Source organism: Tyto alba, unplaced genomic scaffold, assembly GCF_018691265.1.
Source record: "Tyto alba isolate M040663 unplaced genomic scaffold, T.alba_DEE_v4.0 Super-Scaffold_20, whole genome shotgun sequence".
In the NCBI taxonomy this organism is placed as follows: Eukaryota; Metazoa; Chordata; class Aves; order Strigiformes; family Tytonidae; genus Tyto; species Tyto alba.
Genome location: NW_024881283.1, coordinates 9,070,351 through 9,085,056, shown reverse-complemented (window position 1 = coordinate 9,085,056; position 14,706 = coordinate 9,070,351). Strand labels below are relative to the sequence as shown.

General features: G+C 48.9%; 1 protein-coding gene across 7 annotated transcripts in view; it reads left to right on the top strand.

Moving 5' to 3' along the window:
• CSMD2 (CUB and Sushi multiple domains 2) overlaps positions 1–14,706 on the top strand; it is a 314,323-nt gene that overhangs the window by 244,023 nt on the left and 55,594 nt on the right. For all 7 annotated transcript variants that reach the window (XM_042793851.1, XM_042793852.1, XM_042793853.1 and 4 more), the window contains 7 exons: positions 2,565–2,661; positions 3,684–3,788; positions 8,134–8,252; positions 8,349–8,418; positions 10,741–10,857; positions 11,811–12,020; positions 13,650–13,838. In XM_042793851.1, the coding sequence (XP_042649785.1) occupies positions 2,565–2,661; positions 3,684–3,788; positions 8,134–8,252; positions 8,349–8,418; positions 10,741–10,857; positions 11,811–12,020; positions 13,650–13,838 (907 nt within the window). The remainder of the gene's footprint in view (positions 1–2,564; positions 2,662–3,683; positions 3,789–8,133; positions 8,253–8,348; positions 8,419–10,740; positions 10,858–11,810; positions 12,021–13,649; positions 13,839–14,706) is intronic.

Below are 14,706 nucleotides of genomic sequence, written 5' to 3'. Positions count from 1 at the left end.
GTGGCTGAGCCCTAACGCTGCCAAGCCGTAAGTTCGCTTTCTGGGTCTAGAGTGGGAGGTTTTTGGCGAAGGGCTGGCCCGTGGTCCTTCAGCGGGGCCTCCGGTGGGGGGGTGTCCCCCTTCCAGCCGCGCAGGCGCCCGCCGCCCCTCGGCCTCAAACCAGGTCGCGTCAGCTTGTGACGCCGGGACTCCCACTGGAAGTTTCCTCGGGGGGAGGAAAGGCACGGCGGGAGGTTTTGGCCCCCCCAGGACATCAGCCGGCTCAGCGAAGCCCCGTGCGGGAGCTGGGGGGTGAGGGGCAGCCCAGAGGCGGGGTGATGGCCGCGGCTGCGTAACCTGCCCCGCTCACATCAGCTCCGCGTCCCCCGTCACCTGCTTTTGTGTGCGAGATGTTCTGTTACTGGATACTAATTTAAGCATCAGTCTGCCCTCGTTTTGTACAACAATTAAAGGTTAAGCAACTGTAAAACAGAGGAGGAGGTAAAATTAAAGCTTTCTTGGTAGGAGCGAGTCACTGGCAGGATTTTTAGGTAATCAGTGTACAAGCTGGCACTTCTGCCATGAATTATTCATTCCTGTAGCAAACCTTCCCGAGTGAATTAATTTATATACATGGCAGTAAATAGATGCAGATCCCTTGTGGATCCACGTCAGACTAGAATTAGGACCTTAAAAATGTTTATTCCATTACACTGAGGGGGGAGGAGAATAAATAATTTAGAAAATGTAAGAGCAAACAGAATGCACATTCTCAATCCACATTCTTTCAGTAATGTAAATCACAATAAGGGTGTAATTATGCAGGCTGAAAAGGAATTGACTTGGTCAGTGTGATCAGTAATGGCTCTGCAGGGGTCACTGCAATTTCTGCTGGATGAACTCCACTTATTTTTTGGGAACGAAAAAAAAAAAAACTTTGCAGGATCTTTATAGCCTGCTTTAGTCAGAATAAATCAAGAAGGAAAAAGGTTAAAATGGCAGAAATAATGGGGTTTGATTTTTTTCTGTGGTTGTTTAATTATTTCCTTTTTTTAAGTGTGTGTGTGTGTTTTATTTTTAGCAGGGCAAAGGCAAGCAAGATACTTGGAGTGGATGAGTAAATACAGAGTAAGAATGCTGCAGGAAGACAGGGAGGAGGCTTTCACAGAATTACCAGGGGGAAGGGGGATGTGTGCGTGCATGCACGCCCGTGCGTGTGCACATGTGTGCAGGTGTGTGCAGGTGTGTGCAGGTGTGTGCGTGCAGTCGGGGTTTGCAGGGCACTGAAATCTCTTTGCAGCCTTCACAGGGGACGTGTCGTGCCGAGCCCTGTGCCTACGCGAGTAATTCCACCGGATCCAACAGGACGGCTGCAGATCGGAAGCGTTAGGCTTAGCAGGAAATCTTCATCCAAAGAGCCCTCAGCGGATTGAGGCTCTGCCATAAGCAGATGTGTGAAGGCTGGAGGGAAAGGGAGATCTACCCGCCCGAATCACCAAAGTTGCATTATTCTCCCCAAACCCACCGGCAGTGGTGCCGGACAGCCGCGGCTTCTGCTGCTTGCCAAGAAATGAAGCCTTTTGTTCAGAGCCCAGTTGCACAAGTCATTTATGCTCCTGATTTGTCTGTCTTTAAGCGTCCTTTTTAGGTTGTTGGCCTAGAAGTTTAATTTGAGGTACCCGGTGTTTGAAAAATTTCATCTAAAGTTCACAGATTAAAGCTGTTTTTTTTCCAGATACTGTTGGCTTTCTCTCAGGCTTGCTGTCTGACTCTCTCAGGCTGTTCACCAAACTTGATCTACAGCACAGCTTATTTTTTTTAATGGGACACTGAATACTTTGAACTCCCAGTATTGAGGAATAAAGGCAAAATCTATTTTAATAACAATCAAGGAAGACAAATCTGTGCAATTACATGTAGATCTTTGCTCAAGTATAAGAGCTGTTTTTCAGTGTAAATGCAGATTTATCAGATCTCATGATGTTACTCATTTGAGGATTGCATTGATGTCCTAACTGATGGAGTAAAGTGCCTTAAGCCTCCCAACCTTTTGGGGCACGTCAGAGAAAGGTAGGAAAATTGAAAATGCAACTTGAGTGATTTGACTAAAAGCTGAGAAACAGGGCAGTTACAGAAACTTCATTGGATTAAAAAAATCTTGTGGTTTAATGTGAGTTTCTTTGGTTTTATTTTAGCTCTTGGGTTGCTAGTGGTTGCTTTCATTTGAAAGTGTTACAGAAGTCTTCAGGGATTTCTCAAAACAGAAAAAAAAAAGGCTCAGATTCTCAGCTGCTGTAAATTAGCTGTGAAATTACAGGAGCTCTCCCTTTGTAGCAGCAGCAGGCAGCACTGCCGCTACAGAAGTTTGGAGTGTGAAGTTTGCTGGAAAATAGCTTTATAACCCAAATGGTGGTAGTCAAAGCAATCGGTCTCCAAGTTTTGCACAGATACATAACAGTGCTGACTTAACGAATTACAGCCCCAGAGTGTGTCACTAACTTTAGTGGCCCTTTCATTGATATTATTTTGATTTATTAGCATGATTGCAGGAGTTGTATCGTTGCTTTTTTCTTTTTTCCCTTCAGATCCAGGTGATCAGTTTTGTTACTGAGCAGAACTGGGATTCCCTGGAAGTGTTTGATGGAGGAGATAACACAGCCACCATGCTGGGAAGTTTCTCTGGTACGTATTCAGCACCATGTTCAGTGAAGCCCATCAGTGCATCCTTAATTCCTGTTCACATCAGCTGGACTTCAGCACGTACATAAAATTAAGCATATGCTTAAGTGCTTCAAAAACTTGGAATGGATTTAAGCATGCGTTTAAAGGAAATCATATGCTTTGCTGGATTGGGAATTTGACTACTATCTTCCAGCAGAAGATTATGTTGATAGCCTTAAACACAAAACCAGAGGGTTAGGTTTGGGTGTTTTGCAAAAACCCATAAGCACTTCCACAGCCTGAAAGTGTGAGTTCCTGCAACACGGCTGGGTTGTGTGGGGTCAGCTCAGACCACTGGTCTTGGCAGGTTAACTTAACCTGGCTGATTGGCACCAAAATGGATGAAAGGCTACAAAACAACCTTTCTCTTGCTCAGCGGTGGGGTCCATGGCTTTTAGCAGAGCAGGGAGTAGCAAGCAGCCCAAGAGCACCGTAAAGCTTTCAAATAGTGGAGCCACTTGTGAACCTATGGCCTCGATTCTTGCTTATTTAGTGAACAAATGTGTTGCAAGTGCTTTGAGGTTGGGAGGCAGAAGGGCCATGCGTGACGCCCAGAAGACTCTGCTCCCAGCACTTCGTTTGGAATAGGACTGCCCTACGTTTGGGATAGAACTGCCCTGGCCTGGTGCTGCACCAGCTTCCAGGGAATGAGGCAGGAGAAGGAGTTGGGACCCTGGGGGGGGACCTGCGCTCCACCCACGCTTTCTCACATCACCGGTTCCCTTCTCGATGCTTTTAGTCTGTCTGGTCTCTAAGTGCTAAAATTTCACGTGATGAAGCTCACCAGTAGACTTTGAAAAGGCCATTGCGGAGAGGGCTTCGGTATTTCTCAGTTGGCCTCATTAGAACCTGATCAAAACCAACAGAGCTTGTTAAGTTAAAGGACTTTCTGTTCTCAGGCTCTTCTGCAGCTAGTCTCCGAGGACACAAAGGAGGAAAAAAGATTCCTCTTCAGTATCTTTGTGCACCTCTTGTTTTCCCAGGAACTACAGTGCCTGCGCTGCTGAACAGCACTTCAAACCAGCTCTATCTGCATTTCTATTCGGATATCAGCGTCTCTGCTGCTGGCTTTCACCTGGAATACAAAAGTAAGAGCAATTCAGCCTTGATCTCGCAGCTCCTCTGAGCGATGGGGCCATGGCTACGGAGCAGTTGCCTTGTAGAATGGGAAGCTGCTTAGTGGGGAAGGGGCAGTGAGCGCTAAGGCCTGAGTGTATGTGGTTCCCTGCTCTTAAGTAACAGAGAGGGAGTGAGCGTAAAGGGGGAAAACAGATGCAGGAGAGAAGATGCGGGGTCCCAGGGTGACCCTCATCTTGCTGCTGATGCACTTTGCAGCGCCTCTTTGGTTTTTATGCTGTAGCACAGGAGGAGTTGTGGAGGCCACAGTATTAAAAATTCATGGAGAGCTGGCCTGTTCAACCCAGTGCTGTAATCTTTGCTCGGGAAGTGTCTAAAATGATGCTTGCCAGAGGTTGGTAGGGGCTGCCTGCTCTTTGCAGGCATTCAATACTGGTCACTGCTGGAAACAGTAGTCAGAGCTAGACTGATCTTTATCAGGTAATTCCGGTTGGAAGGGACCTCAGAGGTCACCTCCTCAAACCTCCTGCTGAAAGCAGGGTCAGATATGAGGTAAAACAAGATTACTCGCCTTACACATCTTTATGCAGTCTGTGGTTGGAAAACTCTGCGGATGGAGGCTGCACAAACACTGGGCAGCCTTTCATGACAGGATGAGTGCTGCAGCCCCCGGCCATCCTGGTGCTCCTCTGCTGACCTCAGGCCACTTTGTCGATGGTTTTCTTATGTTGTGGGGCGCAAAACTGCGTACAGTGGTTTAAGTTCTGTCTAATGGGTGTTCAGTAGGGGGGGGGGGGGTAGTCGTGCTCCTGCCTTTGCTGCCAGGCCCGTCCTGGCTCCTGCTCAGGTTAAGCGCTGGCGTGGTATTTCTCTCTCTGCCCTGTGTGTAGAGGTGCAGTGTCCAGACACTGGGCAGCGTAATGGCCCTCGTGCTTGAGATGAAGGCATGGCCACCCTCCTTTTGGGGTCTCCGACTCGGGGAGACCCATTGGTGTGAGCTAAGTGGAAAGCTTTGAGATCGTGTTCCAAAGGAGGCACTGCCCCGAGTGCAGGCACCTTCTCCTTTCTCCGCATCTTTTGGGTTGGACATTTTAGTGGGTTCATCGTTACGGATTATGCCGACCTCCTGGCTGAGTAGCAGCACTTTGCTTCTGGCAGATCTACTGCACGGCTGCTTTCAGTTCTTGGGTATACAGACCTGAGGGCATCATTGTATGTGAAGACACACAGAGACAGTATTTAAAAAAGTAAATCCTTGGTGGTTAAAGAAGAAACCTGACTAAAACTGGAAGACGTGGCAGGGAAGAGAGTGTCTTGGGAAAGGGCTGTCAGGTTTGGATAAGGATGCCAAAAATTCATTCTCCCCTGTGTCTGTGTTTTGATTCCTGCTGTTGGAGCTGATGTCCATTCGGGAAAGGGGTGCTACAGCCGAGCTGCAGTGGGTCCCTGGGATGGTGGCTGTTACCTCGCCAACGGTACTGCACCGGGGGCTTGAATTATTCACGTGCAGTCCCGCAGCAGCACGGACAGTGTACAAGCAAGCAGGCGCAGAATGGCAGCTCTCAGCTCTATTCAGCACATCTAAATTGAATGTTTAGCTAGCAGGCAGGAGAGCAAGCAAACCTGTGCATTTGCAGAGTGCTAGAGACATGGGTGCAGCAAGGCCAGGAGCCAGTCTGGTCTTTGTGCCGCTCTCGGGAGACTGGTTAGTGCGTGGTGATGGTCTGGCTCTGCTCCTGCGTGGGTAGCAGTGATGCTGAGCTGATGAGGGATGTGCTGGGACTGCTGTTTCTGTTCAAGCAATCTTCCCTGGGGCAATGCAAACCTGATTGTTTCATGCTGGACACCAAGTCTGGTAATTGGTTCTGATCGCAAATCTTGTGTTTGTCTCTGAAGCCAACCAGTGTTCTGTTTATTTTTTCCAAAGCAGCAAATAAACTTGAAAGTGCATTTCATTTTGTAAAATGTCTACAGAAATGGTGTAACTGTTTGTCTGCAGAGACTGTGTGCTTTTAGAGGGCCAACTAGTACTAAGCTTTCCAAGTTTCGCTGGGTTTGCAGATTGAAACCTTGCATATTAATGGATCCAGAAAGATTATGGCAATCAAGAAGATTGGGGAGAAAAAGAGTGCTCCAGATTGCTCTCTGGGAGCTGGAGAAATGCATGTTGTTTTAGAAACACCCTTACTGTTGCTCTGCTTCTTCTCCATTTCTGTTTCAATCAATAAGTTCTTGGAGGGTTGTATTACCCCATTGCAACAATCACGTTCAGGTTTTTCATGAGAGTTGGGATTATCAGGCTTGCTTGATTTCTCTGCTGAGAAAATTAATAGGTGTTGATTTTCAGGGCAGCTGGTAATAATGTTTTTTGCTTTACTTGTACAATTGGAATTTCACAGCTCTGAGCCCCAGGTTTTGTCTTTTTTTTCAGTTAGAGATGCTGCGAGGAACTTTTGAGAGACGAGTTAAAACACCAGAGTTTGTTTCCTCCCCTTCTTTCTCCCTCGCTGGATTCCTCAAGCTAATCTCTTACCTCTACATGCTCAAAAGTCAAAGCAGAGCAAGAAAAATTTAGGACTGAGTGAAACTCCATGCCCACTGATCTGAATGGGAGGTTATTTAAAGCTATTTCTCTCTTGTCTCTCTCAAGGTCAAGCAATAGGCCCATGTGTGAGGAGGGGCTACATGTTTTCTTGCTGGGAAGCGTGATTCGGGTTCAGGAGGAGAGTCGGCGTCTCCTCTCTCGTTTCTTTTTGTCATCTGCCTTCGGCTCTGCCTGCAGACCCTGTAGGGTTGAAGCAGAGCATTAGCCCTTGCCGTGATGCAGAAGGTTATCTTTCAGCGGCAGCTGCCAGCACCGAGAGCGAGGGAGGTGCTGGCAGGCAGCTGAGCCGCGGTGGCTGCGAGGCGACTGCAGATGCCGGCCGTCGTTTTGTCTGGGGTTGGGTTTGCAGAGGGAAGAGGGGGTGGCACGTCTGTAAAGGAGAGCACGTCACCCGACACGCGACTTTGGGGGTTGTTAATTGGGTTGGCAGCGGGATTGCCCGGTTGTAAATGTCGCTCAGACGGAAATGGGGTTGAATGAAGTTTTTGCAGGGCGTGCTGCAGGCACCGTCAAGGACCGGCCGTGCTTGCTGCTGCTTATATCGCATGGTAAATTCAGTCTGTAGTTGAAAGCAGGAAGAACAGGGTCAGAGGATGAAACTGTGCTCCTTCTGCCCAGAAAGGGACAAATTACACACCACACATACCGTATGTCTTTGATATTGCCAGCGGGGGAGAGCGAATAGTTCCCCCTCACATCCTCTCCGAGCTTCTGCCAGATGCTGCCTGGTCAGTAAACGCGCGGACAGCGTCCCACGGACACGGGGCTCGGGTGGTGCCGGGCTGGGCGAGCCGAGGACACAGGCCAAGGAGGAAGAATGCAGCCGACTCAGTATGAGTGATAAAGCGTGCTTCAGTTTATTGATTTTCGTTACAGCCTTTTATAATCCTTCTACTAATTATGCCTACTAGTCACTAGCTGATTGGCTTAAGCTCTAAGGGTCGTATTCGCACGGTCCACCTACTTGCAGTTAGCTTACAGCACAAGCTTCTCACAACACTCAGTTTCTCATGCTACTATTTCTGATTCCTGTTGACTTGTTTTCGATACACAACAGTACCGTAACACAATGTTTCTCAGACCACCATTATCATAACACTGGGTTTCTCAGACCACTATTCCTAATTCCCCTTAGCCTGTTTTCGACACACCACGGTACACAGGGCCGAAGCGTCCTTGACATTCCTCCTGTATCAGCAGCTGCGAGCAGCTGCAGGCAAACCCTAGTGAGGCTCAGCATCAGCAGCTAGAGCAGGCTCTGATCATACAATTGCTCGGTGGGCTCAGGACCCTTGTCTCTGAGCCATTCTCCAACAGGGTGGGGAGGGTTTGTGTTGTGTGTTTTGGTCAATGAACCGTTGAGAAGGAGTCGGTCTCTGCTTGGCAGTGGACGTGCTGTCAGAGATCTCCCATCGAGTCATCGGGGTTCAGTCAGAAGCCTTTTTGGCCACGAATCACAAAGTGATTTGTGATACCTTTTGTACATGAAAGTGTGTTCCAGGTGAAGCGAAGGCACTAGATGTGAATACCTCTGGATGCTGGACATACCCTGGAACACAGGGAAATACTGCACGACCAGGGGTGTCTTTGGGGAGAATCCGAAGGCCACGGGACTTTCCCACCCAGTGTCCGTGGTGGAGGTGGTTGGCAAACAGGGGAATGGGATAAAATGAAGGTGTGTGTTTCCATTCCTCCTGCCTTCAACACCGTCCCCGCTCCCCGGGGCACTCACCTCGCTCTCGCCTTCGCAGCCGTCGGTCTGTCCAGCTGCCCGGAGCCCCCCGTTCCTGGGAACGGCCTGAAGATCGGCGAGCGCTATTTAGTGAACGACGTCGTCTCTTTCCAGTGTGAGCCGGGCTACGCGCTTCAGGTACCGAACACTTCCCGACAAAAAGGACGACAACAAACACCTGGAGCACGGGGAGACCCCCCCCCCAACACGGTGTCTTGTTCTCCTCTCCTCCAGGGCCACTCTCACATTTCCTGCATGCCAGGCACTGTCCGCCGCTGGAACTACCCACCGCCGCTTTGCATTGGTAGGACTTGTGTTCTTTCACACCTAGGAGATATTTAGAGCACTTTTCTGAAAGAAACAAACAAACAAATAGATAGATAAAGGTCTGGGTTAGAGAAGTGCAGGTTTGTTCTGGAAGCGAGAGAGAGTGTGGAAAAATCTTCATTTGTTGCAGGGGAAAAGTCAACAAAAAAGTCCCCGTGGGCTGCCCAGAATGCTTTGTTTTGAATGTTTAAAATGTGATTATAGTATAAAATGTAAAATACAGAAAAGGTTTCCTCAACAAAATTTAATTCAAAAGTGAACACCCAAGACTTCTTTATACTGAAAGTAGGTTGGTTTTATGGGTTGAGGCAGTTTTTTTCCATCTTAAGACTGGGGTTTATTTTTATGAAATGCATCTTGATGTCACTAAGACCGTATCTTTTGCTGAAGCCTGTTTACCTCCAAGCCGCACCCATTGGTGCCTGCTGTCCCCGCTTTGGTGTCCAGCAGGTCCTGTGTGACCAGCAAGAGCCAGGTCACTTGTCAAGACGGCTGCTTGCCCGTGACACCCTCTGAGGAGCAGGGCTGAGGCTGCCTGGACAGTCGATTTCTCTTTTTTCTTCATAAAAGAAGCCAGCCCTAGGAGAAGAGGCACAGAGGTGAAGGGAACTTGCTGGAGTTTTTTGATTATTTTCAATATTTTGCTTTTAGCAAATCTAGATATTTAATATTCATATTGCACATTTTACAGCTTTGAGAGAGACATTTATGCATTTAATAGCTTTAGTTAACAGTTATTTCAGGCTCCCGCTGTTATAGCTTACATCATTTTGCTTTAAAGTAATTATAAGAGCTAACAGTTCTTTTATCTGATGATCTGCAGGCCAGGAATAGAGACATTTACAGCAGAATGACTGAACTAAAGGGCTCATACCCATGGGAGTTGAAAGAAGTCAGAAGCCCTCCAGCTCAGCATTAGAGTCGGGGGATCCCAGCCTGCAGGAGGATCCCCAATATTATCACCTAGCTGTGGTGACCAGCTGCGTTAACCACAAGTTTTAAGTTCCCTTCTTTTAATCAGCACAGGTCACCCAGTTCGGCAGGGTCTCTCCTGGCTGGGCTGTGCCCCCCTCCCCGGGCGCTGCCCCAGCGTAAGCACCGGTGCGGTTTAATTCAGACGCCCGGTGCGGGGCAGTCGTGAGCAAGTGCAGCGGTGCGACCACCCATCCCACCCCTCCCCGCCCGCCACATCCCTCAGCTGGCATCACTCTTGGCTGAAAAAGCTCTTCCAGCTTCAGAGCGGCATCAGCACGTCCCCGCGGCCAAGCGCGGGGTCTTCACGAGCGCCCGGCGGGGGCTGCGGCGGCCCCCCCGGCCCCCCCCGTGCCGACAGCCCCGCGGCTCGTTGGCCTCTGCCCGTCGTGCACTGGTGTCTCCAAACGCCGGGCAGAGCACGGTTCCCCCTCTCAGAGAACAGTTTGCTTCCCCGGCGAAGCGCGCTGATTTGCTTTTGGTCTACTTCATGCAGATGCTTGACTCCTAAATAATTTAGAAGTGGTTCTATTAAAGAGCCATTAAGAGGGAAAAGAAAGCGAAATCTTCTGGGAGAAACCTTGTTAGTAGCAAGTACACACATAATGAGATACTGGACGAAGGGAATCTCTGCCTTCACTGTCAGAACGTGTTAGGAGTACACCTGGGCGCATTCGCCTTGATGGTGTTACCGTAACAAGGGAGAGGTCACCCAGATAAGCATGAGAATATACTATCTATCTGTGTTTAAATTTCATGTGATGCCTTTTGTAAACATATTTCCCGCCATTGTCTGCGGATCGCTTCTTGGTAGGGAATTTACTTCCATGTGCAAACACTCTGTTCTATATTTAGCAGTAATTGCCCAGAGATGGACAAGTATAGCAGGCAAGGTAGATCAGTTAACCAGGAAAAGAAGTGGTAGCTGGAGTCAAAATGGGATCCGTCTGTTTCTTCACAGTAATTTTTGCAGGTGGTTAAAAATTCAAACAAGTGCTGTGTACACGATGTGCACTGTTACAACGTCTGTGGACAGAACAGAGTGTTCAGCTCTTCTCTCGCAGCTCAGATCTGTCTCCCCCCACTGTGATGGCCAAAACTGGATCTCTGGGCCCAGGCTTTTATCTCCAGTGGGCAGGAGAAAGGCCCATGCATTAGTAATGTGGCCATGCAGCGCCTGGCAAACTTTGTGCTAGTTCCATAGCAGGCTTTCCTTTTTTATTTCTTAGATTATAATTTCTTTATTTCCTACACAGCTGGCTGGCCGTCACCATCATCCAGGGCGGCCCGTAAGCGATCCTCACCATTAACACTGTTGGTTTTACAGCCCAGTGTGGAGGAACAGCAGAAGAGATGGAAGGAGTGCTCCTGAGCCCAGGGTTCCCAGGAAATTATCCAAGCAACCTGGACTGCACGTGGAGGATATTGCTGCCCGTGGGGTTTGGTGAGACAGCTCCTTTTGGTCTGATGCAATCACAAAAGGGACAGTAGGAAGATACTGTCCCTGTTCAGTCAGCGCTGGGTGCATTGCTTGCCAAGACGAGTTACAGAAATTGCTGTTTGACCTCCTGATCACCCTTTCCATTAAAGATGCATTTATGTGGTGCTATGAAATGATAAAAAATTTTTCGAAAGGTGATTACAGGTCACCACGGAGTGCCACAGGTTGATACGGATTTGTGAGCATGCCTCTGATTCAGCTGTAACATCCTCCCATAGCGTGCTTGCATGCTTCCCCATCTAACCAGCCACATTTGTAATAGTCTTAAAACGTCACCAGTTGTGTCACCCTTTATAAATGTAACAAGTGACCAAGGCTTGTGTCGGATCATATCCTACCTCAGCTATTGCTCAGGCAGGCATCAGCACATTCAAAATTTGGATCTTCCCACATCTTTGTAAGCGAGAAATTTGCACAGCTCCAGCTCCTCTCTTCTCCAGGCCAGCTCCATCAGGGTGTCTGATTGCCAGGAGATGGAAGTATTGCATGCCTGGAAGAAGTGCTGACTCTCTGGGTTTCCTGAATTAACTCTTCTCTTCCCGGTGTAGCTGCCATGTGCTGCTGGGGAGACAAAACACCCGGCTCAGTCTGCCCTGCATCTTGGCTGGCTCCACTCGCTTTGGCGAGGGGAGATCCGTGTAGCTCTGTGCTTGCCTTCCTAATTTCTCTGGTGGCAGGCAGAGGGAGAGGTGTGCACAGGAACTCCAGCAGCATGAAACTGTGGGTTTTAATAGCCTGAGCTTGTCTGAGAAACTATTGGCCCCCTCTACCTCCAGCATGGTGAATGTACTCCTGCTGGTTGACCAGGCTGTACTGGGCATCGCTGGGTGAGTGGTGCTGACGTGCTAAGGCTTGGGTATAGCTTTAGAGGCAGACTGTTCATTCCTCCTCTCCAGGTGCTCACATCCAGTTCCTAAATTTCTCCACTGAGCCGAACCACGACTTTGTTGAAATCCGCAACGGGCCGTACGACACCAGTAACGTCATCGGGCGGTTCAGTGGCACCGAAATCCCCGGCTCCCTCCTGTCGACATCTCACGAAACGACCGTGTACTTCCACAGCGACCACTCACAGAACAAACCAGGTTTCAAGCTGGAATACCAAGGTAAGGACGCCACAGATCGAGCAGCAGTGGGACAATCCTGTCCCCGGGTGCTAATGGTGTGGGCGGTGGAGAGACCGTAGGCGTCACGGTTGTTGCTATTCTGTTGAATTTATTCCATGAGGACTTAATCCAAATAAGTGGAAAGGTGTTACATGAAGGCCATGCTTAATCCTAATAACTGGGATCTGTTCACCCAGACTTATGCCTACAGCAAATAACAAATGTTCCTAGAGTGCTCTGTGACAGTGAAATGCCTTTGAATTAATTCCAGCCAGATTCACTTAGATCTTGGCTCTGTCAACTGTCATGTGCAAATAGAGGAGTCCTCGGCAGCCATGAGTTTGCTCTGGAATTTTGCAGCTGCTTTTCAGTCTCATCTGAAGTCCAAACGCATCCTTAGCTGCAGCTTAGCCTTGAGCTGAGGCAGGCGGGTGGAGGGAACTGGGTAAATAAGTAAGTAGCCAAATAATATAACAACAGGACTTGCGTGGCTACCTGGAATGAAAGGAGAGAAATAAGTTGTTAAAACTCAAAAGATTCCCCCAGTGCCGTTTTGGGCGATGTTGGTGGGGAATAGAGGTGCCTGCCTTCTTACCCAGCTTGAGTCCTCAGCAGCTCCCCGGTTTTGGACGTGATGTCCTCCGAGCAGCAGCTGCCTCCCTCTCTGAAGCCAGCGGAGCAAAGCCCTGGAAATGCTCCGTCTCTTAGTGGATTTGCTGCTCTGTGGAGGTGCTGGATTGGGGCTGCCTGAGTGAGTCTTTGCCCTGTTGAAAGCAAACATGAACTTTTATCCCTGCTTGATCCACAGCTCTACCTTGATGAGTGTTTGTGCAAAACCTTTTGGTCTTCTTTGTCCAGTGGCCCTTGGCGTATGGGAATATGAAGGAGCAGAGGATGCCAAGGGCAGATCGTGTACTCCACGCTGAATACAGTTAGGATGGGCTTTGCTGCACGGCAGCTGGGAGCCAAGCAGCCCAGCTCCTGCCTTGGAGAGATATCTGAGAAGCGGGAAAGATGGAGCATGTGTCTCCAGCCATGTGATATAGCCAAGGACTGACAAAGGGCTGACTCCCCAGAAATAGCAATAAAAGCCTCTACTCATACTTAATTGAAAACATTAATTTTGTCTTGGCTGTCCTGTTCATGCACCATATAATTCATGCGCTACTGCACAATTTAGGAAGGAATGTGATCTGTGAGGCACTCTGGGTAATCTCATGGAAATTGCTATGCAAATTAGCTCTAGCAAGGCTGACCAATAATTTATAATGCCAGGTGGAACATGTTAACCAATTGACTCGCATTCGTCATCAGGGTTGTCTACGTTTTGTTGAAAAACAAGGCAGATTTCCCAATTAGAAGTGAAGTGCAGGGTGACTCTGTGAATACGGGCTCTGAGACTCCGGCAGACCGGGACAGACCCCAGGGCTCCTGTCTGAGGCTACTGCAAAGCAGCAGCCGGGTTTTCCCTCAGCCTCCGTGCAGATGTGTGTATGGTTCATTAGTTTATCTCCTTCAACTAAGTCATTGTATGAGGAGGAAGTAGCCAAGCAGCATGGAGAGTGTGCTCTTCCTTCTTTTGTGGGGAAATAAGAAGTATGAAACATTGCTCCTGATTTATTTTTCCAGCCTACGAGCTGCAGGAATGCCCTGACCCCGAACCTTTTGCTAACGGCGTTGTGAGAGGAGCCGGTTACAACGTTGGCCAGTCCATCTCTTTTGAGTGTCTGCCTGGCTACCAGCTGATCGGCCACCCCGTCCTGACCTGTCAGCACGGCACCAACAGGAACTGGGACCACCCCTTGCCCAGATGTGAAGGTAGGGCTTTGGGGTCACCCTGAGAGCACCCGGACGGGCATTTCTGGGGAGAGCAAAGGCTTCAGCTCTCTGTTCTTGGCCTCCTTATGAATCATCGTTTTGTAATTGGGCTGAAAGCTTCTCTGGAAACAAAAGCATCGCTGGGGGCAGGCTGGGAACGTGCACTTTGAATAAAGCCTCAACCGCTGAGGTGCGGAAGGACTTTCTTGGTGAGTTGATGTTCAACATATTTCAGCCTAGTCAAGGAACACGTTCTGAACAGTTCAGAAACAAGGTGCATCTTTTGAGGTGATGTGTTTGAATCTCATGCTCTGGGTGAGGGCTGTCTCTAGCTGTCACCCTCACATGCTGCGCTTTCAGCATGAAGCAGCCCAGGGTGATTGTAATAGTTATTCTTGTCTGCTTGATTTCTTCAACCATGTCCAGCTTCCGTTGATTTAGCATTGGTAAACAGTCCCTGGTAAAAGACCCTTGCAGCTCTGGCTCTTTGTGTGGAAGGACTGTGTCCCCGTCTAGTCTCCTTCATGTGGCAACGACGACGTCTCCAAAGTGATCCGGATGAGAGTTCTTCAGTAACCTTGCATGGTCTCCTTTCTGAAGGCCACGTATGCTAGAGGTCCCTGCAGGCTGATGGAGTGGATCTACATTCTAGGCATCAAAGCTCAAATGTCCGAATTCTCTTTTCAAATCCCAATAGGGCTGTTTCAGCCTTCCATCCTTTGGGCCTATGGACCAGGTTTTGTGTGGTTTACTTAAGGGTTCATACAAAAACCTTCTAAAGAAGTTCAAGACTGCTTACTGAAGATTTCCCACCTCACTTCCCAAGAGCACTGACCTTTTTCCCAGCCTCCTCCTTCACAGCACTTAG